This window comes from Daucus carota, chromosome 2 (genome assembly GCF_001625215.2).
Source record: "Daucus carota subsp. sativus chromosome 2, DH1 v3.0, whole genome shotgun sequence".
In the NCBI taxonomy this organism is placed as follows: Eukaryota; Viridiplantae; Streptophyta; class Magnoliopsida; order Apiales; family Apiaceae; genus Daucus; species Daucus carota.
In genome coordinates this window covers 47,513,809-47,537,898 of record NC_030382.2, presented here as the reverse complement: position 1 = coordinate 47,537,898, position 24,090 = coordinate 47,513,809, and the positions used below count along the sequence as shown (strand labels likewise).

At 34.6% G+C, this 24,090-nt stretch overlaps 6 protein-coding genes across 6 annotated transcripts; 4 read left to right on the top strand and 2 right to left on the bottom strand.

Annotated features, from left to right (window-relative positions):
- Positions 1 to 39: 39 nt before the first annotated feature.
- Positions 40 to 3,240, top strand: LOC108209182 (uncharacterized). Its single transcript, XM_017379963.2, has 5 exons — positions 40 to 602; positions 1,670 to 1,769; positions 1,848 to 1,971; positions 2,749 to 2,844; positions 2,926 to 3,240. Exons 1-5 carry the CDS (start codon positions 230 to 232, stop codon positions 3,061 to 3,063), a joined length of 831 nt encoding a protein of 276 aa, XP_017235452.1. The 5' UTR covers positions 40 to 229; the 3' UTR covers positions 3,064 to 3,240.
- Positions 3,241 to 4,872: 1,632 nt separating this feature from the next.
- LOC108210153 (serine/threonine-protein kinase VIK) lies at positions 4,873 to 10,064 on the top strand. Its single transcript, XM_017381424.2, has 11 exons — positions 4,873 to 5,439; positions 5,676 to 5,750; positions 5,874 to 5,990; positions 6,846 to 6,940; positions 7,530 to 7,650; positions 7,933 to 8,012; positions 8,859 to 8,918; positions 9,047 to 9,168; positions 9,279 to 9,364; positions 9,450 to 9,565; positions 9,721 to 10,064. The coding sequence occupies exons 1-11, from the start codon at positions 5,143 to 5,145 to the stop codon at positions 9,872 to 9,874; spliced, it is 1,323 nt and encodes a 440-aa protein (XP_017236913.1). The 5' UTR covers positions 4,873 to 5,142; the 3' UTR covers positions 9,875 to 10,064.
- Positions 10,065 to 11,603: 1,539 nt separating this feature from the next.
- Positions 11,604 to 15,080, bottom strand: LOC108209166 (transmembrane emp24 domain-containing protein p24delta9). Its single transcript, XM_017379946.2, has 4 exons — positions 14,613 to 15,080; positions 14,006 to 14,215; positions 13,114 to 13,190; positions 11,604 to 11,936 (listed from the first exon to the last, which is right to left on the bottom strand). Exons 1-4 carry the CDS (start codon positions 14,853 to 14,855, stop codon positions 11,792 to 11,794), a joined length of 675 nt encoding a protein of 224 aa, XP_017235435.1. The 5' UTR covers positions 14,856 to 15,080; the 3' UTR covers positions 11,604 to 11,791.
- A 1,672-nt stretch (positions 15,081 to 16,752) lies between these two features.
- LOC108209167 (glutenin, high molecular weight subunit DX5) lies at positions 16,753 to 17,820 on the bottom strand. Its single transcript, XM_017379947.2, has 2 exons — positions 17,693 to 17,820; positions 16,753 to 17,540 (listed from the first exon to the last, which is right to left on the bottom strand). Exons 1-2 carry the CDS (start codon positions 17,763 to 17,765, stop codon positions 16,903 to 16,905), a joined length of 711 nt encoding a protein of 236 aa, XP_017235436.2. The 5' UTR covers positions 17,766 to 17,820; the 3' UTR covers positions 16,753 to 16,902.
- A 2,359-nt stretch (positions 17,821 to 20,179) lies between these two features.
- Positions 20,180 to 22,072, top strand: LOC108209164 (galactoside 2-alpha-L-fucosyltransferase). Its single transcript, XM_017379943.2, has one exon. The coding sequence runs from the start codon at positions 20,407 to 20,409 to the stop codon at positions 21,835 to 21,837; it is 1,431 nt and encodes a 476-aa protein (XP_017235432.1). The 5' UTR covers positions 20,180 to 20,406; the 3' UTR covers positions 21,838 to 22,072.
- A 231-nt stretch (positions 22,073 to 22,303) lies between these two features.
- LOC108209165 (uncharacterized) lies at positions 22,304 to 23,991 on the top strand. Its single transcript, XM_017379945.2, has one exon. It carries the CDS (start codon positions 22,456 to 22,458, stop codon positions 23,872 to 23,874), a length of 1,419 nt encoding a protein of 472 aa, XP_017235434.1. The 5' UTR covers positions 22,304 to 22,455; the 3' UTR covers positions 23,875 to 23,991.
- The last annotated feature ends 99 nt before the right edge of the window (positions 23,992 to 24,090 follow it).

The following is a 24,090-nucleotide window of genomic DNA, read 5'->3' as shown; positions in this document are numbered from 1 at the left end:
ACAAAATATATGGAGTTTAATATGAGTGAGAGAAAAATAGGAACCACTAAAATCCAATTAACACAAAAAAATCTAAGGAAAGCGTACCTACCTACAGTTTCCTTCTCCGCCTTTTCTTCCTCCATTTCCGCACTATACGCACACACCTTCGCACCTATATCTATACTATACACACACAAACACACATATACGCGCACAAGTTTACACAGATTTTGCGGCGAAATTTTAGATGGATTCTCTGAGTGCTTCAGTGGCACCGTCGATCGTTTTTCTGGCGGCAAATCATCATCATCACCGGCGGCGAATTAGTTCCATCCCCGGAGCTATCTCTAGTTACAGCGATCGCCGGTTTCAGTGTTTATCGAAACATCGGAGAAGGAGAAGAGTGGAAGTTTGGTGTAAATTGAGCAACCAAGGAGATGTTGATAGAGAAAAAGATGAAGATAAAAATGATGATGAGGAGGATGAGGAGGTGAAGAAAGCTCTTCAATTGGACGGCACGATTCCGAGTACTTCGGATGAGTTCGTGAAGCAGGTGTCGTCTCGTGCGTATGATATGCGGAGACATCTTCAACAATCTTTTGATTCCAGTAGCTATGATGGTAGCTACACCTATTCCTATTCCCTTTTTAGTTGCGATTATTGTTCCTTGTTATCGATTTTAGTTGCGATTAATATTCAATTCATTATGCTAGTACTAGGTTTTTGATAATATGATAATGAATTGATGAACATACGGAGGAAATATATCTTTTGGAATTCTCATTGTGAAATTTACTGCAATTGTTGTTGTTGTAGGCTGTTGCTTGGGTATATTTCACACACACTGCCATTGTCTGTTACAACTACTCTAAAGCTAGACTGATTAAATCTCAATTTTATTCTGATATATAGTTGAACAGTTTGGACCATAGAATAGTTAAGAAATAGGAGTTGAATCCAGTCAAAAACTTCGAAGGAGAATTTACTTGCTTTGTGAATTGTAAAATCCTTTGATTGGCTGACTCTGTTAAAAAAGCTAGTTTATTTTAAACTATTTCTTTTTATGTCTTCAAAAAAAGGGGGTCGTTTGGTTCGAGCAGTGGTATCGGGTTGGAATGAGGAATCGGGTTAAGCTGGTATGGGTTTGAGGTATCATATCTGATATCATGTGTTTGGTTGAGTGCTGGAATCAATATATATAATTTTTATAAAAAATAAGTTATTAATATATATTAATTAAAAATATTAATAAAATTATTATTGTCATATATTTTTGCATCATTGATTTAATTTTGTATCAAACATTAATATTTCATTACTTAAAGAGAGGGAAAATAAAAATAAAAAATGAATATAGCTCATACCCCATCTCATACCCACCTCCCCACTTGGGTATCAAAAACCCATACCTTGGGGGTTTAAGGTATGGGTTTCAGATTTTGTTTTTCTCAACCAAACACCATGTATGGGTTTGGAATGGACAAACCCCATACCTCATTCCAGAAACCCACGAACCAAAAGGTTTTGCACTAATAAACGTAGATCTGATTGTTTAAATTTGGAAAATTATGATTTACACCTGTTTAGCATGGGCTTCTGTAGCCTAACACACACACGCGCATGCCATCTTTATATACATATATACATTGCGAGGCTTTAAGTGTTCTTTGTGCTATTTCTTGAACAGTACTGGAGTCTAACCCATGGAGGGACACTTCAAAACCCGTTTATGTTTTAACCCAGAGAGAAAACCAGTTATGCACAATGAAAACACGAAGAAATCGCAGGTTTGTGTAACATTTTGGTATTCCTTATATTTGAATATTCCTCAACATCATCCTTTCTCATATCTGTCTTTGGAGCAGTGAAGTTGAAAGCGAGCTAAGTAAATTATTTTCCAAAGGAGGAAAGTGGAGAAACCAGGCCAAGCAGTCTGGGAAAACCACAAAGTTTCAGATGCTTGTTGAGGACATCAGTGATGGAGTGCTTGTAAGTTCTTTGTATTTTTCTAACAAAGTTACAAATCCTTAAGGCTAGCTAGAGATGCATATATATCTAGTCAAGTCATTGGTTCAGTCCATTTTATAAGACTCCCTTTGCAAAGAAAACTTTGACACTAATAATTGGTAATAGTGAAAATAGAGTAGATTCTTCGAAGAAGCAACATCATTTCAAGTTTCTGGTCGATTTTCTGGTGGTTTTATGGTGGCTACGACTTACTGCTTCATGCAGTGTGTTCCACTTGTCCTTTTCACAATATTTGCACATAATCCCATATTTGTTTTGGCCCAGTTTGGTGATCGGCATATGGCCGAACTAGAAATTGAATTGTCCTGGGGCTGATATCTAAAATATAACTGTTTTACTGATTACTTACAATTAGGTGGGGGCTCATGAAGAAATGTGCTAATTTTAAGGGAAAACATGACTGAAAATAAAAAAAGCTCATTGCTTCAGCCTTGGTTAGCCTCCCCCTGGTTCCACCCCTTATTCAACACAGACAAATGACAAAATTCCGAGAGGACCGAGACATATACAGAATCTGGTGCCTGGTGGATATCTAAACCTACAGGCTGTATACATATGTATATCAGCCTTGCACTATTGTATATTAGATAACTAGTTTTTTGGTAATTAATTAACGTGTCCCCTTGTTTATCATGGTAGCTATTATCTTCTGCATGTGTACTGCTACATGTTTAAAATGTTATAAATTGTGTATATTCAGTTCCTTTTACTTAGCTGGTAGACTTGTACTTGTCTAAGGTGTTTGAAGATGAGAATGAGGCTGAAAAATACTGCGATTTAATGCAAGGAGGAGGTCAAGGTTGTGAAGGTGTTGCAGAAATTGAAGCCTCCTCTGTAAGAATCACAACAAATTTATTTTTTAAAAGAACCTTTCAGATGAAGATGGTTTCTCACCCATTTGAAATTCATCTGCAGGTATTTGATCTTTGCCAGAAGATGAGGGCTCTTGCTGTCCTCTTCCGCAGAGGGAGGACCCCTCCCATGCCCGAAAACCTGAAGCTCAATTTGAGAGCACGGAAGCGGTCACTTGAGGACCAAGATGGTTTAAAATGAAGAACTGCTGCTGAAACTGGAACATAGGGAAATCTAAGAAATGCTGATATAGAACACTATACTACTAGTATACTGTATATAATTTGATTTAGGACCTTATACATAAAAGAATTATTGATTACCCGTAGTACATACTTAATCAAAAGGCTACTTGGGTGGAGTGGTGCGTTTCTTTCATTGGATTTTCTGGTCACTAATCATTTTTCAGTTAGGTGCAGGTTTCTCTGCCTCCAACTTCATTAACAATAATAACCCAGTGCATGAAAAAATCTTCACTTATCAAAATTTTCTCCTACTTAAAAAGTACTTGTGTCAGTAAAAACATACCACAAGGACTCTTAGTTTTAGAACTGGGAGATTGATGATGAGAAATGATCTCGATATAAAATAAAATGGACATTCCTCCACGGTGTGTTCGGATTTTGATTGAGAATCAATTTATCAAATATAATCCAATTTCTAGTATTAATATTCTAATTGAAACCAAAATTTGGTTTTAGCAGTAGCAGGTATATAGTGTTTGGATTTGTTTGCGAATATTTTATATTTATTTTATTTGAATTTAGATAGGATATCAGTTTATCAAATTCAACCAATCTCTCGTGTTATATTCATATTCAAATCAAATATCAGCACGTGTCATTTTTTTTTGTTAGACGAATAGTTAGAGCTCCTCTACATGATTCCTGTAGAATTACTTAAATAATCACTTAATATAAAAACTAAACGTATATAAAAATAAAATTTTTAAATATATGATATATTCAATACTCATTTGTATTCGTACTACTTAATAATTATTTAACCTAAAAATTAATGTGATTATGCAAAAGTAAAAAAAATGATAAATATGTGATTTATAATACACAAAATTAATTATTAATTTATTGTTCAAGTGACCAAACCTTGACCATTCAAAATTTAAATATATAAAGAATATTGTGAAAATAATTAAATATAATTGATTAAAAATAGAATATAATTGATTTGGGGTTGTATAATTATGTAGCCTATTTCAATAAAATATTATATAAATAATGGGACCTAATATAATCATATACATAGATATTTATCTTCATAATTATATTTAATATGAACTCAAAATTTGTACTTTTTATCTTTTTTTCTTACATCTCTCTTAATTTTTTGTATTTTTAAATTTTCTCAGTATAATAAATTCTTATAATATAAAAATTAATCTTATCAACTATTTTGGCGCCTTGCATTTACAAATAAATGAGTTATTTTTCAAATTAATATAAATTAAACGAGATTATAGATAGATCCCACCATTTTTACATAGTTTTTTATTATTTTATAATATTTCATATAATTTTTTGACTTTCCCGCACACCACAATTTGAAAATTTGATGAGGCAAAATGATACTCATTTAATCAAATATGTTATAACAAATCTAATATATTTTATAGTGAAATTGAAAGATTAAATCAGACCGGCACATGGTTGAAATCAGCTTTCATATGGACAATGCACCAATTTAGATAAAAAAGAAATGCGTTGATTTTCTTGTTATATTTATACATCACTCACATGACAATTGACAACAGACATATACTAATCATTAAATAGCATGTGCTTCTCAAAAAATTCGAGTATTGAACAACCTAACAAGGTGGTCAGCTCTAGATCTTATCTTATTTGAAAAGCCAATCTGAATCTCAATTCTCAATTTCTCATATCTTATACAAATTCATTTTCTTGCCCCAATTGGATTATATTTTGATTTTATAAATATTGTTAAAATAAGCATAACATTAAATCCATTATTAATTGAGTAGAAAACAGTGCACAAGCGATCGCGTTGACCAGAGGGAACCACTTGCAGAGCAGCGCGTTGACCTCCTCTGTTCACCAAACTTGAATTCTATCCATTTTGGTATTTTACCCCAATTTTTACGCATTACATGTAAAAACAGAATCTAATTCTCCTTTGAAAAACCAAATATAGTCAGGAATCATACATTCCACTCAATCAATATCCAATTCACTTCCATCTCTACCTACACATACGCAATTCAATCATTTTCTAGTCTCTGATCCGTTTAATTCATTCTAAATGAGTGAAAGCGGAGGAAGTTCCGGCCACTCTGCCGCCGGCGACGCGGCGCCGGACGCGAAGAAGCAGAGCAAGGCGAAAGTTAGCAGGACGTCGTTGATTCTGTGGCACGCTCATCATAACGATGAGTCCGCGGTTCGGAAGCTTCTAGAAGAAGATCCTAAGCTCGTTCACGCTATTGATTACGATAATCGAACTCCGCTTCATGTTGCTTCGCTTCACGGTTGGATCGATGTCGCTAAGTGCTTGATTGAGTTCGGTGCTGATGTTAATTCGCAAGATCGCTGGAAGAACACGGTCATTTTTATATATATTTTTATATATTTTTTATTTATGATTGTATGGTATTAGCTATGTGATTTATGATTTGAAACTTATAATTTAGTATACGAGTAGTTAAAATGTCCTTGAATTTTTTGTTTGATTTTTAGCTGTGAGTATTAGCATGCTGATGTTATGATGTTATATAGTCATGGACTCATAGAGTTGGTTTATAAGTATGATACCTGAACTTGATGCATAATTCATGACAGCCTCTAGCCGATGCAGAAGGAGCCAAAAAACATGGAATGATCGAGCTGTTAAAGTCGCATGGTGGCCTATCATATGTAAGTCATCCACGCATTTAGGTTTTTTTAAATGGTAATTTGTAGTGTTTTGTGATGATGCAGGTTTTTGTTCTTAGTATTCCTTGGGATATGTGGACTGAGTTTTAGTAATTATGGTTGCAGGGGCAGAGTGGAAGTCATTTTGAACCAAAACCTGTTCCACCACCTTTACCTCAAAAGTGTGATTGGGAGATCGATCCATCAGAGCTGGACTTCACACATTCAGCTATGATCGGGAAGGTTTGTTTTGATGACGATAGATACGGTTGTCAAGAATCATAATTATTTTATGTATGTGCATTTAAGCATTTTCATGATTGCTGTATTTATTTGTTGACTTGTGGTCTCAAGTTTTAACTCACAGCAACAATTATTAGAGAATAATCTTGATGGAAATAACTGGAATAAAAGTTTGACAGGGGAAAGGTGTTTTCATGAGTAGATGGAGTCACTTTGAACAAGGAAGTGCTGACCACCTGATTTATAAATTATCAAAGTTCATAGAGATTTATTGGATGACTTCGATTGTAAAGATATTCATACTTAATGATGGAAACACCTGATTTATAATTATCAAAGTTCATAGAGTTTTATTAGATTACTTTGATTGTAAAGATATTTATACTTAATGATGGAAACACTTGATTGGAGTTACTATGCATTAAATAAATTATCTACCTTAGGATCATGATTTCATCTATTGATTGCTATTCTAAAGCAAAAAGGTGCAGGGAATGCATAATAATCTCTCTATGTATATGATATCTGCTTCTAATTCATTTATCATCATGTGGTTGATGCTTCCTGTTAGATATGTTAGAAATTGTTGTACCTGGAGCAAATTTTCTTGTAAGTTCTAGCTGTTACTCCTTGTAGTCATTCTTCAGCAGAATATTGTTAGTATAATATTATAGGATAACACAATTATTTCAAATGTGAATATGACTCATGTATTGTCTTAGTCTTGTTTTATTTTTTCTTACTCCATTACTGTAATATATATAGTTACGAAGTCTAATTAGACAGCAAAATACAAGTCAGTTAATTTTTCAGAGTTACCTGAATATGTGCCTTTTACTTCTAAATTTGTGTTAGGGGTCTTTCGGTGAGATCATAAAAGCAGGTTGGCGTGGGACACCTGTAGCTGTGAAGCGCATCCTTCCAAGTCTTTCGGATGATAGATTGGTAATGTGAGTGCTCTTTCTTGTTCTTACTTTTTTTTTCCTGGTATATATTCCTTCAGCTCCACCGTAGATGATGGATGACCTTGTACCTTTGTATTTTACAAAAAAAATCAGGCATCTTTTCCATGGCCTAGAAAGTATAAAAATAATAAGCCTACGTTGGAAATGGATAAAGTCCTCTAGTTACTTTTATGTAAAATATCTTCTAGTCTTACTCGACAAATTCATATCTGATATAAATATTTTGCAGAGCAAATATGACCATGAAAAACTACTTGCAGTTTGGTATAACATCAATATTAGCATGTCAAAATTCAGTTATATGCTTAATGATTTATTATGACATTGGTAAATTCAACTCAAAGAGTCGACAGAGGGCAAATATCCTGGAAAAGAGGTACTGGGAATATGTTGTTCAAGTATTTGGAGCAATGGGATATGAAATAGATTATCATTTGTCCTATATTTCTGACTGACTTTGTTGGTCATTAAAGAATGCTGTCATTAGTATTTTATAAACTTTAAGAAGTTCTGTTACCACTACCAGTGCAGTCCTCGTAAGGTCCTTCATTTTCATCTCTCTTTGATAATGCAGTCAGGACTTCAGGCACGAGGTGAATTTGCTAGTGAAGCTTCGCCACCCAAATATAGTGCAATTTCTTGGAGCAGTTACTGATAGGAAGCCGTTAATGTTAATTACTGAATTTTTGCGAGGGGTAAGTCGATTTCCATATGTTTTATACAGTGGTTTTAGTATTATCATATATACTGTTGAATCTAAAGTCATTCTGTATATAATATGTCACATTTCTTCTTTATTTACCATTTTCTTACTTTACAAGTGAAATTGTGGGATACAAGCAGTATAAGTTTGTACTAGGCATGTCATGTATGTCACACATACTAAATAAGGGAAAATTTGCATGATATCTTTTTGCTTCTCCAAACTAAGATATGTCCAGTAGTCCATATAATTTTCATCGTATGTATGGTTATAGGGTGATCTCCATCAGTATCTAAAGGGAAAGGGTGCACTTAGTCCATCAACAGCTGTCAGCTTTGCATTAGACATCGCCAGGTATTTGGATCTTTGTCTTTTTAAGTTTCTGTTATCTCTTGTGATTTTTTGTTTTTTTATTATAAAGTTTAATTACTTCAATTGTAGAAAATTGAAGCACAAGTCATTTAAGTACTTCAATTGTAGAAACAATAATTTTTTTGCATATAGAACTTGAGATAACGCTCTCCCCAGGCTTCCAGTTTCCTGGTGAGAGATCCAGGTATATTTTCAGCCTGGTGTTAGGGGAAACAAGTGGATCTTAACTTGGCCTATGGTAACTGTTGCATTATAAAATCATGTGAACAAAAAGAAGTTGATTTGTATCAGAACAATGGAGAGAGGTGCTTTTTACATCCTTGTAAACTAAAAATTATATTGTAGCTTTGATTGAAGTATTATGTGGTGCACCACAAGAATACAAGATTCAGCAGACAAGTACTCAGTCAAATCCAAACCTTGAGTTGACCAAATTGTGATGACATATATTATATCCATCAAAATGACTTGTACACAGTCACTTCTGCTATGTTGTCGTTCAGTTTAAAAGTATCTGTCATCCTCAAGGCTATTGCAGGTTAGTCACAATACCAACTACCATCCAAGTAGTACCAACTGTTAGTTCGATGTGGTCATAGATTAAAGCAGAACCACGATGGTCCAAATTTTAAGAGGATAGATAAAAATAAATAAAAATTCCAACTTTCTCTTGAATTATGAATGGAGTGTGCTTCAATTTTTCCTTTTGTACTTTTCAGTTTATTAGCAATTTCATGTGATCTAACTTGAAGTAGGTTGTTAGCTATTTTTATTTTTTTTTGCAATTGAATTATAAATTAGTACTGAATTATAAATTTTGATTTGTAGAGGCATTGCTTATCTTCACAATGAGCCGAATGTCATAATACACAGAGACTTAAAACCGAGGTTTGTTTGCTTCTATTTTTGAGAGTTTACATGTCGACAGTGCAACAGAACTGCACAGGAGTATAGACGAATTGGTGGTAGAAGTGTACTATTGTCTGTATATATGTTCTGACTGGTGACTTTTTCAGAAATGTTCTTCTGGTCAACTCCAGTGCTGACCACTTAAAAGTTGGAGACTTCGGACTAAGCAAGCTTATCAAGGTGAAAAATTCTCATGATGTGTACAAAATGACCGGCGAGACTGGAAGTTGTGAGTGTTTGTTTTATACTGTGGTACTTTCTCCTGTTAGAATAACTTTACACTTATTCTCACTTTTTTCTTCTGTTATGTGGGAATATCTCCTTGATGGAAACAAACAGACCGGTACATGGCTCCTGAGGTCTTCAAGCATCGTAAATATGATAAGAAGGTTGACGTTTACTCTTTTGCAATGATACTGTATGAGGTAATATTTTCGTTCTTGATATTCTGGAAAAGATTATAAAGCAAATCATTCAACTCTGCTTAGCAGATCAAGTATTTTGTTGCAGATGTTAGAAGGCGATCCACCATTATCACACCATGAACCTTATGAAGCAGCCAAATATGCGGCAGAAGGACACAGGCCTATGTTTAGGGCAAAAGGCTATACTCAAGAACTAAGAGAGTAAGTTTATCGATATATAGTGTGTATGACTCTACAAAATTTCAGATATGTATGTGATTTCTAAATAGCTAAGCTTAATGGATCATTAGGTTTGCACTTCTTTGTGTTTCACATAAGTATAGGTACTAATTCCTGTACCATTGACCTCTATTCAGGTTGACGGAACATTGCTGGGCAGCAGATATGAACAAGAGACCTTCGTTCCTGGATATCCTCAAAAGGCTTGAAAAAATTAAAGAAACTCTACCATCAGATCACCACTGGAAAATCTTTACTTCTTCACACGTCAAGCATGACCCAACATCATGATGCAGAGGCTGATAAAATCGCCCACAGGGCATAAATATATGTCTTCAAGTGTTTAGAAGAATCATGTAGAATATATAAAATTATTTTGAAAATTTTCCATGTATAACCTAATTCATTTTCAATTTTTCTGAAACAAGCAATCTTGAAACAAGTTGTTCAATACTAATATCCTGCATCTTTTGAATCTTTAGTCCAGAGTCGATTGGTTTGATGGTCAATATAGTTAGTATTCTCATGAAATATATATGGTTGTGTAGAATTAGGTAGAATTGTAAAAATTTAGGCAGAGAGGAGTTACAAACTGAGATCCCTAATTTCCTTAATAAGATTAGAATGAACTAAATTTGCCAGAGTAAAACACTGATGAAAACAAGCACTATTACAACCATATAAACTCAAGTCTCTCTTAGCAAAAAAAAACAAAAAAACTCAAGTCTCAGACAATTCCATATAAACCCAGTACTTAACTAGTACTACTTCTTACAAATATGAACATACACATGAACACAGCTGAGCTCAACCAGCAATCACCTCAGCTCCTCCAAATTCAGTACGCAGAACAACGAAGCAAACAGAGCCAGTGACAGCACAAGCAATGGCAGACGCGTAATCACGTTTAACAAGATTAGCTACTACCAAACTGAATTGCTGAAAAAACAACATGCCACACATATGGTTGGATACCTCCTTGGTAGCATGCAAGACAATGAAGAGCACTAACGCCAGAAACATAAAACAGAGAAGCCACGCTTCGATCCTCCCCGGGTCCTTCATCAGATACCTATGAGCCAAACTCCCCAAAACAATCATCAAACCACTGAGGGTAAAATGGTCACCGAGGGTCTGAAATTTGGTTAAGAAAGAAGTGATCGCCCCCTTACGAGGCAGCACTTGAACGAGAAACAACACGGGGGCAGCGAGAAGCAATGTGATCACCACGTCAATTCGCTTCCAGGGATTAATGGGCTTGACAGTGTTTTGACTGGCCCATTTTGACACCAGGAAGAAACAGCTGGTGACTGATAAGTAGAACATGAACAACACAAAAACTCTCGTTTTAGACATTCTGAGAAATCAACACACAGGGAGGTTTTGTAGATGGACGTGTGTGTACTGGATGTTAGGGTTTATGATTCCCCCCTTTTTCTACCTCTGTTACTTGTAAGTTACAAGTTGTAACGCGCTAAATCCTAATAATTGGATTCGGGTCTTTCATTTATTTAAAACAAAAAGTTTGTATTCTGGGCTGTTTAGTAAATTGAGGAATGACGATTGTGAATTTTATTTTTCAAAAATAATATATGAAGATACACTTTTTAAAAAAATAAATATTTATTTTTATTAAATAATAAATATGATATATTTTATTAATAATACTTTTTTAAAATATATGTGAATATATTTTTTTTTTCAAAATTTATTCTTAATTTGACAATTTATATTCCCAAAAAGCGTCTAAATTAAATTAAAGTGACAATGAATTTTAAAATTTATTGTGCATTTGTCTATAAATTATGAGTAAAGAATAATTGTAAGTTACATTACCAGAAGTTAAAGAACAACGTAAAATTCAAAAACAATTAAGTTGTTTGGTAAAGAAGCTGTTGGGTGGATTTAAAATTAGTGCTTATTGATTAAAGTAAAAAAGTGAAGTAAAAGTTGGAAACAAGTTAAGACTTGAATAAAGTGTTTGGGAAAGAAGCTTCTCCTGCTTTTTTACTTAAACGGATCAAGAAAAGAAGAAGGCAACTCTTTTAAAATAAAAGTACTTTTCCGTGGCCAAACAGGCACAAAGTCTTCAAGTCTTCGGTCTTTACTTAAAATACAATTTACAAACCAAACCACTGTGTAACGTGCAACATAAATTTTACTATTAAGTATTAAATACTGCAGACTACCGGTGATACGTAACTTCTGTTAAATAAGCTTCTTCTTCTCGAAAAATGACTTCAGATGCCATAACTGCATACCCGAAACTGATAAGCAAATCATAAGTGACAGCAAACTGAGCCATCCCATTTTTGAGTTTGTAGCCTTGTTAAGTTCTTGCATCTCTTCTTCCCTGAAGCAAATGGATAGCAGTTGTCAAAAAAAATGTCTCTCAGGCATCAGCTAAGGGTTAAATGTAAATATTTGATCTGTCCCTTGTCAGCTCACAACAAATTTTACAAATTACTGAAATGAATTTGACTTGTAGTCTCTAGGCATCACGTAGACTTTTATATGACTTGCCCGTGTGGAATGTATTTACTTTAATCCTTGAACATTCGCTATCATGTCTACAGAACTCAAGACCTCCAAACACTCTATTATGAATGATTTATGATGGTTTGTGCATGTTATCAGTATATTATAAGAGTAGTATCAAAAGTAATTAGCTAGCAACCTTGCAAACTATCCACTCTATATAACATATGTTATTGGCATTTGGCAGGAAAACCATAACAGTACTGTCTACTCAGAGCAACAACCACATTAGCCTGACTCGTATCTTAATTAGAAGATTAGGGTAAGGGAGATGAACAAAAATAATTGGATAATTGCTCACATCATGGGAGTTTAGAGAAGGCCACCAAAAAAAGATTGTAATAAAAAATACCACACAATTTGAGTTTTAATGGTATTAAAGAAGCTGCTGTACTAGGAGTCTGGGACAATAACTTTAAACCTTTTGATGATCTGCAAGGAATTCACGGAGTCAACCTGCGTTGCTGACTTTTAAAAGGAGGGGTAAAAAGGGAAATGACATGGATAAGGTGGAAAATATATAAGCAGAAGAGAAGGAGGGTTAGGGTATTGAAAAGTGTTTTGTGTTTTCTGTTACTCGTGGAGGCAGCCTCTCCTCGAATTGAGGCAGTATAAACCCTATCGTAGCTATATTTTTCATTCTGTAATTGTGAGCAGACTTTGCTGAAGAGTAATATAAGTTGTTTCCTTCCTTATTATTGTGTGAATCCAAGTTAATTCATTACATGATCAAGCCTGTCATCTTAATCGATGAAATTTTGATTATCCAAGGCCTGCAGTGGTAATATTCAAATACATTTTGGGGTCCAGGATGTTCAGTAATCAAATGGAGTGGAATATCCACATACTAGTATAATGGCGGCCTTTGTTGATTTCATAATAAAAAGTGCAGGACATTTTAGAAACTAAAAAGTGAAGACGCGAGTGCTGTAAAGAAGTGATGATATGTACATAGTAATGACATTCTTATTGGAATATAAGTTCATGATTACCTTTCGCGAAGATAAAACATCTCCTCGTGGATGGATGTAACAGTTTCATACAATTTCTTCACCTCTATTTCCATAGCCTGGTAACAAATAAGAGAGTAAATTGTTAACTATATTAACCATACCCTTTTTTTTTGTCATATATTAACCATACTTTGTGCTTTCATTCTAATAAGTTTTTTTACTACTTTCAGTTGTATGTTAGAAATCAAATTTGTATTTTACAATTTAGGTTTCAAGATGCTCAATAGGACTACATACCATTTAAGTAGCACTTTAAAATAATAGTATATAGTGTTTCCTGGTCAGAATATTGTTTGAGGCAAGGGTTTTAAGCAGTAACACTCGTAAATTTAATGGCCCGGGTAAAGCATAGATGTAAAAAATTAAGTATAAACGATAGTAATAAAGAGGCCATCCAATTTGTTTGCTAGTATCGATGATGAGTACCGGGTAATAGGATAGAATAGACAAAGGTTTTTCCCCAAAGCGAGTTCGCCACCAATATATTTGTTAATAATGAAGGGATTATTTGAATCAGTTCTTGTTTATTTGCTAAATTGTTTAGTTGTGTATTATAGTGCACTGCTTGACAGTATCAACGAATTACCCAAAACTTGCTAAAACTAAAACAAGTGGCATTTAAATACTACAGGTTCTAACATACTAACAACTTAACAGAAGATTTTGCTATGATCAGTATATTACAAAAATTAACAATCCAAACTCTGTTCCAATTACTTGATGCTTTCTACCATATGAACAACTTTGTATCCATATATAATTTAAAAGTTAGAAAATTATTTCATTCTCCTTCAATTCCATTACCTTCAAATGATCAGCCTTATAACAGTCATCCAAAATGAAATTAAACAAACAATGAGAGACAGCTTACATCAATAGATCCTTTCTTGGCAACATTAGACCAGTCCTTGGTGGCCACACCCGACTTCCAATCAAAGTCAATAGTCAATGTTGCGGGCGGAGTCTGATCAACAGCCCAAAAGCAAGCCATGTAATCTCCAGCTTCCACTGCCTGAAAACTGAACTGACCATTCTGCACATGATCCGCATAGTGATAGCTATTTCCAGACGTAGACGTTACCTGCATTCAGTAACACATACTTCAGCATCCCAAACAATAATCATACCTAAACTCCACATTAAACATATATTAGCCGCCTTTGTTTGACTACACACATACGGATGGCAAAACCAATCCTCTTAAAGACCACATCCTTAGATCGGAGAGCAACTAATTTTCCTGCTTGATCAAAGATACCATGAAAAAGACTAAAATCCTATATACTTCATTCATTGTCAATACCTGGTAAAAAAAAAAACCAATTTACCCAAGTAAAAGTTCTATATTTAACAAGAACAACACACAATCCAACTAAAATTCCAACTCGAAAATAAATCACAAACAAAACATCACAAACCCAAAAACCCAAAAAGGGGAATATAACAAACAGGGTGAAAAATAAAAAATAAAAAATTACCCTGACAGTAAGTTTATAAGACTCAGGCAAAGGCTGATGAGCTTGTTCAGTAGAAGAGGGATGAAAATGATGGGGTTCACTAGGATTAACAATCCTGTAATTCCCAACAGTCATTGAGTTGGATTTGATATCTTCAGAAATGCATTTAGTGTTGCCCGATTCAAGATCAAACCGAACTGACTCTGTAATCGATGTTAAAAACCCATGAATCGTAGCAAGAAATATCAAGAATTTTAGTACCATGGTTTGTAAATCTGGTCGAACTACAAAGCTTTACTTACGTACGAGGTCGCGTGTGTGTAACTTGAGTTGTGTATGGATTTGTCAAGACAGGGCAGAGGAGATATAGGAGCAAGACTTGCAAATTTACAAACCAAAATTGAAACAGATTTGAATGGTTTAATTCTATTTTTATTATTAACATTATCGTATAATACGATAATGTTAATAATAAATTTTATGTGATATATTTTGTTACACTTCGATATTAAGTATATATTAAAAATTTTATTTATAAAATCTATACTCCCTCCGTCTCAATCAATTATACTTCCTCCGTTTCAAATTAGATGTTTACTTTCAAAAATTCACACAGTTTCATAAATTAATACATTAAATGACCACAATATGTGGAGTGAAGTTGATCTAGGAAATATAAATAAAAGATGTGTGGCGTAGAATTGATTTTGGAAATATAATTATATATTAATGAAAGTTGAAGTGGACAACTAAACTGAAAGAATTTTTTTTTTATTAAAAGCGGACATGTAAATTGAAACAGAGGGAGTAATAGATTTGAGATAGTGGATCAAAGTAGCACATGTAATAGTGTTTTATATTATTATAAAATAGAGATAGTGGAAAAAAGTAATAGATATGATGGTATTTTATATTATTAAAAGTTACTATTTTTGGTATGTATAGAAATGATGGGACCCCAAAGTGAAAACTGTATAGAAAATAAATGAATATAATTTTATCATTTATTTGAATATTATTCGGGGTTGATTATACTATTTCAGATTTCATATAATACTTTTTTGTGCAGACGTATTTAATTAGCGAAATATATAATTCGAACAAATATAGACCCAAAATGAATGGGTGTGGATCATTTTTAGAAATTAAAAAGTAAAATTTATGTACTAGCACATTTATGGTTGTGCTTATGCGCATAACCTGCTCCAAGAAGATCACATGAACCGGTTCTAACGAACTTAAAGAAGTCATTGGGTACAGGGGCGGATGTATAGTATGGAATGGTGTGTCACGTGACACACCATTATTTAAAAAAAATAATATTCTAGTATATATATGTGTCCTCCTTGAGCAGTATTCATAAAAAATGTTAAACTCTATATTTCATACTGCTCGCGTACTTGTGCTCTTTCACTTTTCCAGACTCGAAAGATCGGATTTAATTTAAAAATCCATCTATCTATCTTTCAAACTCCACATATACATGGTCTAAATTGTCTTGCTTAAATTTGGGTTTCTCAAATTTCAAAAAATATACACTTTGACACAAAAATTGAGTTTACAACGTGTTTATGAAAATGTCACAGTAGAATAATTTAATAAAATTCATTGCTTTATTTGCTTGTTGAGTAGTGACAAGATGAAAGGTCGGATTAGTGACACACCATATATTAAATCCTGTATCCGCCACTGATTGGGTATGAAAAAAATTTATCGACTCGTTCCTAAAAGTTTATTCGACTCATTAAATATGAATAAGGTTTATCCATACATGTCATGATCTTACATGTATGAATGGATTCAAGTTTCAAATCTATATTCGTATCATGATAGAAAAGTTTGACTTTTCAAATATCAATACTTTTTTTTTATAATTAATCAATATAAGTTGTTTCCTTGGATTTTTCTATATAATCCCATTTTTTTTACTTTAACGTAGGAACCCGCTGCAAACTACGTGAATCAGGTAAACCGCACTTAAGCGACAAACTTTGATCCAGGAGGCATAATCACAAATTCTCCTCATTTCGGGAATCGAACCTGTGACTAGGAGGATACAAGTCCCCTTTTTAACCAGCTGAACCAACCCTTGCGGGCATAATCTCATTTTTTCCACTATCAAAATTAGATTAAAATCACAAAAACTTTCATACAAACATACTTTCATACAAACATACCATTTTATTAAGAAAAAAGTGATTACTTATAACATTCTTTATTCTGAACATATAATCATATATGTTCGTGTTTTATTAGGGTAAACATTATTGAAACCGGAAATTGACACAGTATCACTTGCTTAATTTTGTGCTCACTCATGTTTATGACAAGGTTGTTGACCATATGGACCTTGTTGGTATCCATCTTGACATGGGTTGTTTCCACCTTGTCCTTGTTGGCTACCTTGTTGTCCTTGTCCTTGCTTACCTTGTTGGCTACCTTGTTGTCCTTGTCCTTGTTTACCTTGTTGTCCCTGACATTGTTGTTGTCCTCCTACTATATTGCCACATTGTTTTTGGTCTCCTCCATGTTGACTTCCACCTAGTTGTCCTTGTGATTGTCCTTGTTGGCTACCTTGTTGTCCTTGTCCTTGTTGACTTCCACCTAGTTGTCCTTGTTGGCTACCATGTTGTCCTTGTCCTTGTTGACTTCCACCTAGTTGTCCTTGTTGGCTACCATGTTGTCCTTGTCCTTGTTGACTTCCACCTAGTTGTCCTTGTTGTTGGCCACATGATTGTTGTCCTCCAACTATATTGTCACATTGATGTGGGTTCCTTCCATATTGACTACCTTGTTGTCCACCAGGTTGTTGTCGTTTAGGGATACTTGGTTGTTGGACTTGTCGCCCACCAGGTTGTTGACGTCTTGAAGGCTGGCCACAAACTTGTTGTCCTCCAACTACTACGCATGCTTGGTCTTCAAATTGCTTTTCATTAAGCAGTTGGGATCCTGTATCATTTAAAAACACAAATAATTATATAATGTTATTTTAAATAAGATTATAATATAAAAAAATCTAGATCATCTAACATATTATACTGTATACATGTACTTATAATTAATGATATTATATATCTATTGATCCTTTATGATGTGTGTACCTGAAGTAGTATGCAAGAAATCTGCAGCAAGCAAGGAAATTAGTAGGAATAAAAGATGGATCTTGAAATACATTTTCCTTTGAGAACTTAGCACGGGTACTAAAAGAGTATTTTATGTAGAAAGGAAATCTTGTTTTCTTTGATGGTGGTTTGTATATAATAGTGTGTCCTTTTTATAGTGTCATAGACATGCTAGCTTGACATGTAAAGATGAACACGTGGCACACATGCACGAGTGTTTGTTACAAGTGTTTAAGTTTTTCTACCACGTGGCTAGTTTTGTTTAATAGTTATCATTATTCGAGTAAAAGTGATGTTTTCGAACTTGTGATAAACTCAAACTCGCCATACACAACAAAGTTGGTCACATGAAATATGTAAATGTATTCAAATTTTTTCTAAAGTTAGAATATATGTGGCGAACTAGCTAACTTATTTGCTTATGTTGATGATAAACACTACATTTATTTTACTTCTTCATTTAAAAAAACGAGAAGATTCAAGATAAGCATTCTTCTCATGTATTTGTTTTTCCTTTAAGAGAGATGTCTAATGACCATATATTTACTAGGGTAGTATGGAACACCTCAACCATGGGGGCAAATAAATTATTTGATGAAAATGATAGTAGAAATATACTCCCTCCGTCCCCTTTTACATGTCCATTTTAATATTTGAGGGGTCAAATTGGCCAATTTTTTACTAAACATTAAAATTATCCATTCATTATTTTTAAGATCCGAAAGTTGCATATTAAAATAGACTAAATATACTTTTTAATGGTATAATTTTTATTATCTTTCTCAATTATATGATACATGTAGATTTTAGTCAAAAATATAGTCAATTTGACTAGTCAATTTGACTAGTCAAAAATCAAAATGAACACGTAAAAAGGGACGGATGGAGTCTATGTATTATGAAGGTCAGTGGAGGCAAGTACCCCACTACCCCCTGACCCAAGCCGTCCTATTTGCGATGAGTCTAGAAAAATTAGATCTATAAATATATATACACACACTATATTAATAAAGCAAAAAATGTAAATATTTTCTCGTTGATTTTTAACTCGGGACATTACATTATAACCATTGAATCACTTGAATCAAATTGATTAAAAATACTAAACTAAAATTTCTGTAGCATTATGTATGGTAGTGCTAAAGGTCTAAGGTTTTGATCATGTTAAACAACATATTAAGATATTTATATTGTAATATATATCTAAAATACTGTTAAATTAGGTTCAAAACCTGTAAATTACGTACATATTAAATTATAAATATATGCCCATATTTATATAGGGATAAGTTAATGATCAAATACAAACAGTTAACTGTGAATCAAGAGAAAGTAGACCTATATGACATCACTCATCCACCCTTACATGTCATCACGTCATTATCCACCCTAGATGTCCATCCCTGACCTCAAATCCTTACCGTTCTCCGTAATTATATCGGTTTATATTTAATTTGTAGTGGAATATGATCTTCTGTATAACAACCTTTATTGATCATAATTTCCCTAAATAATTATTAAATGTTAAAACAATCGCCCACAATTTGCATCTTCTTCTTCTTGCACCAACAGACGATCCACTGGTTTACATGTACGTGTAATTATATTAATAAACAAGCTACACTCACTAATATGAAATTCTTGGCAGCTTCTTTGTTAGCTTTCCCACTTGTATTCACGGTCTGGTTCATTTTTCGACACCCTATAACCACCGATCGCGCTGAATTTGCACAAGCCAGGGTTTTTCCTAGCGCAAATATACAATCAGGTGAATACATATGCCAATGCATTGTGCACTATCTTTTTCTTTAACTTTTGTGTTTCGAAAAATAATTATTTTTTTTCTACCCATATCATATCACATGTACTAGATACTTTTCTTTCACTGGGTAAAACTAGACTTGGATAAAATGCAGTGGACATGATTGCATGAAATGAGACTATCCGGAATGTGATCCATAATGGCTTGTTTTTCTTGTTTTATAAGCTTTGACAGGTTTACAAAGTTAGTTAATTACATAATTATGAATATTATAATTCCTGCAAGCAAAGATTTATTAGGGCTTCATTTTTGTTACATTGCTTATTGATTATGCCTCTTCAAATTGTAACTTGAAGAGTTTATACCGGATCCCTTCAGAGTTCTGGCTTTATGTACATCTGAACAGATCAGAAGGATGAAGTGTCATGACTTCTGTTTGCATTTGTATAAAGTTAGTGAACCTTTTGAGTGTCAGCTACCCGGACTAGGCTGAAAGTGTCCAATGTCGGCCTTAGACATGACAATATTGTGAAATTTTTTGATTTTTTTGGCCTAAGGTAAGTGTGTAATGTCCATAACTATGTCCACCTTAGAAGAAGAGTCAGTAACAAACTGTCAGGTGTATGGACTCAACGGCCCCCCCTCCCAGTAACTTGTCAATTCATCCTTCTCCACAAGTACGGCCTCGGCCTACTTTGATGGTTCAGTAATGTACATCGGTATCTAATATCCTTTAAATTCCAATATCTAGAGGGTTTTAGGTCTAATTTTGGCAGAGTAAATTATTTTGGCAGGGCAATCTAAATTCAGAAATGATAGTAAGAAGAACTAAGGTGAGTATAAGTGAGACGATTGAATTCTATGCTAATATGGTCACCTCCTCTTTTCTTTTATTGCAGTATCGGGAGATATTTCCTCTCAAGAGATTGGCATGACTCAACACAAACTGCTTGGTGGACTTCTTGCTCCTGGTTTTGATGAGAAATCCTGTTTAAGCAGGTACCATTCTGTCTCTTATCGGAAAATGTCACGGTATATGCCTTCTTCCCATCTTCTTTCCAAACTCAGAAGTTATGAGGATCTGCATAGACAATGTGGTCCGCATACCAAATCCTATAACGAAACACTGAAACAAATCAAGGCTGGCAATACTGTTGCATCTTCTACGGAATGTAATTATATTGTATGGATATCTTTTAGCGGCTTAGGAAACAGAATGCTGACCCTAGCTTCAGCTTTTTTATATGCTCTTCTTACAAACCGGGTCCTGCTTGTTGATAGAGGGAAAGACATGGCTGATCTCTTTTGTGAGCCATTTCCAGACATGTCATGGCTACTGCCTTTGGACTTCCCTATTACGAATCAATTTGAGAGCTTTAATCAGAATTCTCCCAGTTGCTATGGAAAAATGCTGAAGAATAACATCATAACAAAAGAGTCCAAGCCCTCATTTTTGTATCTCCATCTGGTTCATGATTATCAGGATCATGACAAGATGTTCTTCTGTGATCAAGATCAAACCTTTCTAAAGAGAGTCCCTTGGTTGATTATGAAAACTAACAACTACTTTGTCCCATCACTCTTTCTCATACTATCTTTTGAGAAAGAATTGAGCAAATTGTTTCCTGAAAAAGAAACTGTTTTTCACCACTTAGGTCGGTACTTGTTCCATCCAACAAATCAAGTGTGGGGTCTGATAATCAGGTACTATCAAGCTTATCTAGCAAAGGCAGATGAGCGGATTGGTATCCAAGTAAGAGTGTTTGATACTGGTAAAGGACCATTTCCATATGTTATGGATCAAATAGTAGCTTGCGCCTTAAACTCTAAATTACTTCCAAAACTCAGTATGAAAGAATCTGGTATAACCCCACTTAGAAATCAACGATCAAAAGCTATTTTAGTAACATCATTAGATTCTGGATACTATGAGAATTTGAGCAACATGTATTGGGAACACCCTACAGTGACTGGAGAGGTTATATCCTTCTTCCAGCCAAGCCATGAAGAGTACCAACAGACAGAAAAGAAGAACCACAACCGCAAGGCATGGGCAGAAATGTTTCTCCTGAGCTTGACCGATGTGTTAGTCACTAGCTCCTGGTCAACATTTGGTTATGTGGCTCAAGGTCTTGCAGGTTCAAAGGCGTGGATTCTATACAAGCCTGAGAACCGATCTGCTCCAAATCCACCTTGCCGCATAGCAATGTCAATGGAACCATGCTTTCACGCTCCTCCATTCTATGATTGCAAGGCAAAAAAAGGAATCGACACGGGTTTAGTTGTACCTCATGTCAGACATTGTGAGGATATGAGCTGGGGACTTAAATTGGTTGGAGCTGATAACCATTTGCAACAGTAGCATCAGCAGCAGTGAGTTCTTAATGTATGTTATATATAGTGTTCACATTGTTTTGGTAGGATTCTTTCTTTTCCATTCTTTAAGGAATGAAATCATCAAGCCTGTCACTTAGTCTTTCCAAAAACCTTTTGTCAAACTAGCTACATGTTTCGTAATGCTCTTTATCTTTGGAGGTAAGAACGTATCTTCTTCGGCTTTCTTTTGTTAAAGATTGTTCTTTGCTTTGTCGTACAATTTTATACTTCCTGATAGTCCAAGAAAGAGTTAATTAGGACTAAAAAAGTGCTTACTGCAGAATAAAGATTGTGTTCTAGTAATTTACGATGTGAAACTTGTAAATGAAAATAAGAATCTGTATCCCTGTATCAACTTTTACTTGTTGAGATTTACAGCCACACATATTCCTTCTCCTCTTGTTTTTTCCTCAGAAGATATTGCTCTTTTGTTCCTGTCTGCCTTTATTTTTATTTTGGAAATCTTGAAGTAGCATTCAGAAGAAAAATTTGCAACTTGCATTGTATTTATTCATGTACTTAGACTTGTCAACATTCTATTGGTCAATAACCTCTCAAATCCAAGCTGATAGTTCTTGCAATCTTGAGTAATATCCCAATAGCCATGGAAACTGCACTAGCAGCTTCAATCACTAACTTAAATTCATCACCTTCTGTCATCAAAAGGCATCATCTTTATCCCTGTTACACCTCTATCAACTCACAAAAATCCCCTAAATATAATTGTAGATACAAAAACTCTGTATCTTTTCTCACCAGCTGCTCCACAAAACCAGATACTAACAAAGATAATGTAACTGATCCGAGTTCAATTGATGATCCCAATTTGAGTTCCAGTATACAAAAATTACCAGTACCAACTTCAACCCAAGCTCTTTCCTCTGTGAATTCATTGTTTTCGAGAGGTTTAGTGTTTGATTTAGGCCAAAAGAATGCTTGGGATAGTGCTGAAGTAGGGTCTCCTGTAGTGAGAAGGTTTTTAAGTGATGAGGAAGAAAGATGGTATATGTGGTATCATGGGAATTCGGGTAAGAATCCAGGTTCGGATCATATTGGGTTGGCTGTTTCGAGTAATGGGATTCACTGGGAGAGAGGTGAAGGAGCTGTGCAATCAAGTGTTGATGTGGGTTTGGTGATGAATTGCAGTAAAGATTGGTGGGCATTCGATACTCGGGGTATTAGGCCAGGTGAGGTGGTAGTTATGTCTAGCTCAAAAATTAGAGCGAATAGTGCTGTTTACTGGCTTTACTATACTGGATTTAGTTCCGAAGAGGCTGAGGTATCGGATGCTTTACTGAAATTTAAATTAGAAAATCCAGAGAGATTGCTCACTTGTTTTGGCGAGAATAATGAAAATGGTGGAATTGGCAAGATTTACAAGTCATTGCCTGGTTTGGCTATGAGTCAAGATGGCAGGCATTGGGCTAGAATTGAAGGGGAACATCACAGTGGGGCTTTGTTTGATGTAGGCCCAGATGGGGATTGGGATTCTTTGTTCATTGCTTCACCACAAGTGGTGTTTCACAAGAGTGGTGACCTGAGGATGTATTATCATTCATTTGATCTGAAGACGGGGCATTTTGCTGTAGGGATGGCAAGATCACGAGACGGGATGAGGTGGGTGAAGTTAGGGAGGATAATAGGAGGAGGAGGAAGTGGCTGTTTTAATGAACTTGGTGCGGTGAATGCACAGGTTGTGAAGAATAAGAAAGATGGAACATATGTGATGGCTTATGAAGGCGTTGCTGCAGATGGGAAGAGGAGTATCGGACTGGCAGTTTCTACGGATGGTTTAAAGGATTGGAAGATTCAAGATAGTCCAGTGCTGAAGTGCAGCGAAGAAGATGGATGGGATGATAAAGGAGTTGGATCACCGTGTCTCGTTGAAATGGATGGCGAAAAAGATGAATGGAAGTTGTACTACAGAGGAATCGGCAAAGCAGGGCAAATAGGAATCGGAATGGCAGTGTCTTCAGGAAGTGACATTACAAGTTTTAGACGATGCCAAGGCTTTCATTTGTAAGATGATGTTTCAAGTAATTTTTCAAATGACATGAGGATTGATGATGAACATTGTTTGTTTGTACTACAATATGAATCTTAACGAAAATTATGAATATCAGAAACGTTATATTTCCAAGATTGTAGTTCAACATTCATTTGAAGATCATGTATGTAAAAATAAGTTTAAAAAAATGTGCAATGAAGCTAAATTTTAGCAACCGTTACAGAACAAATA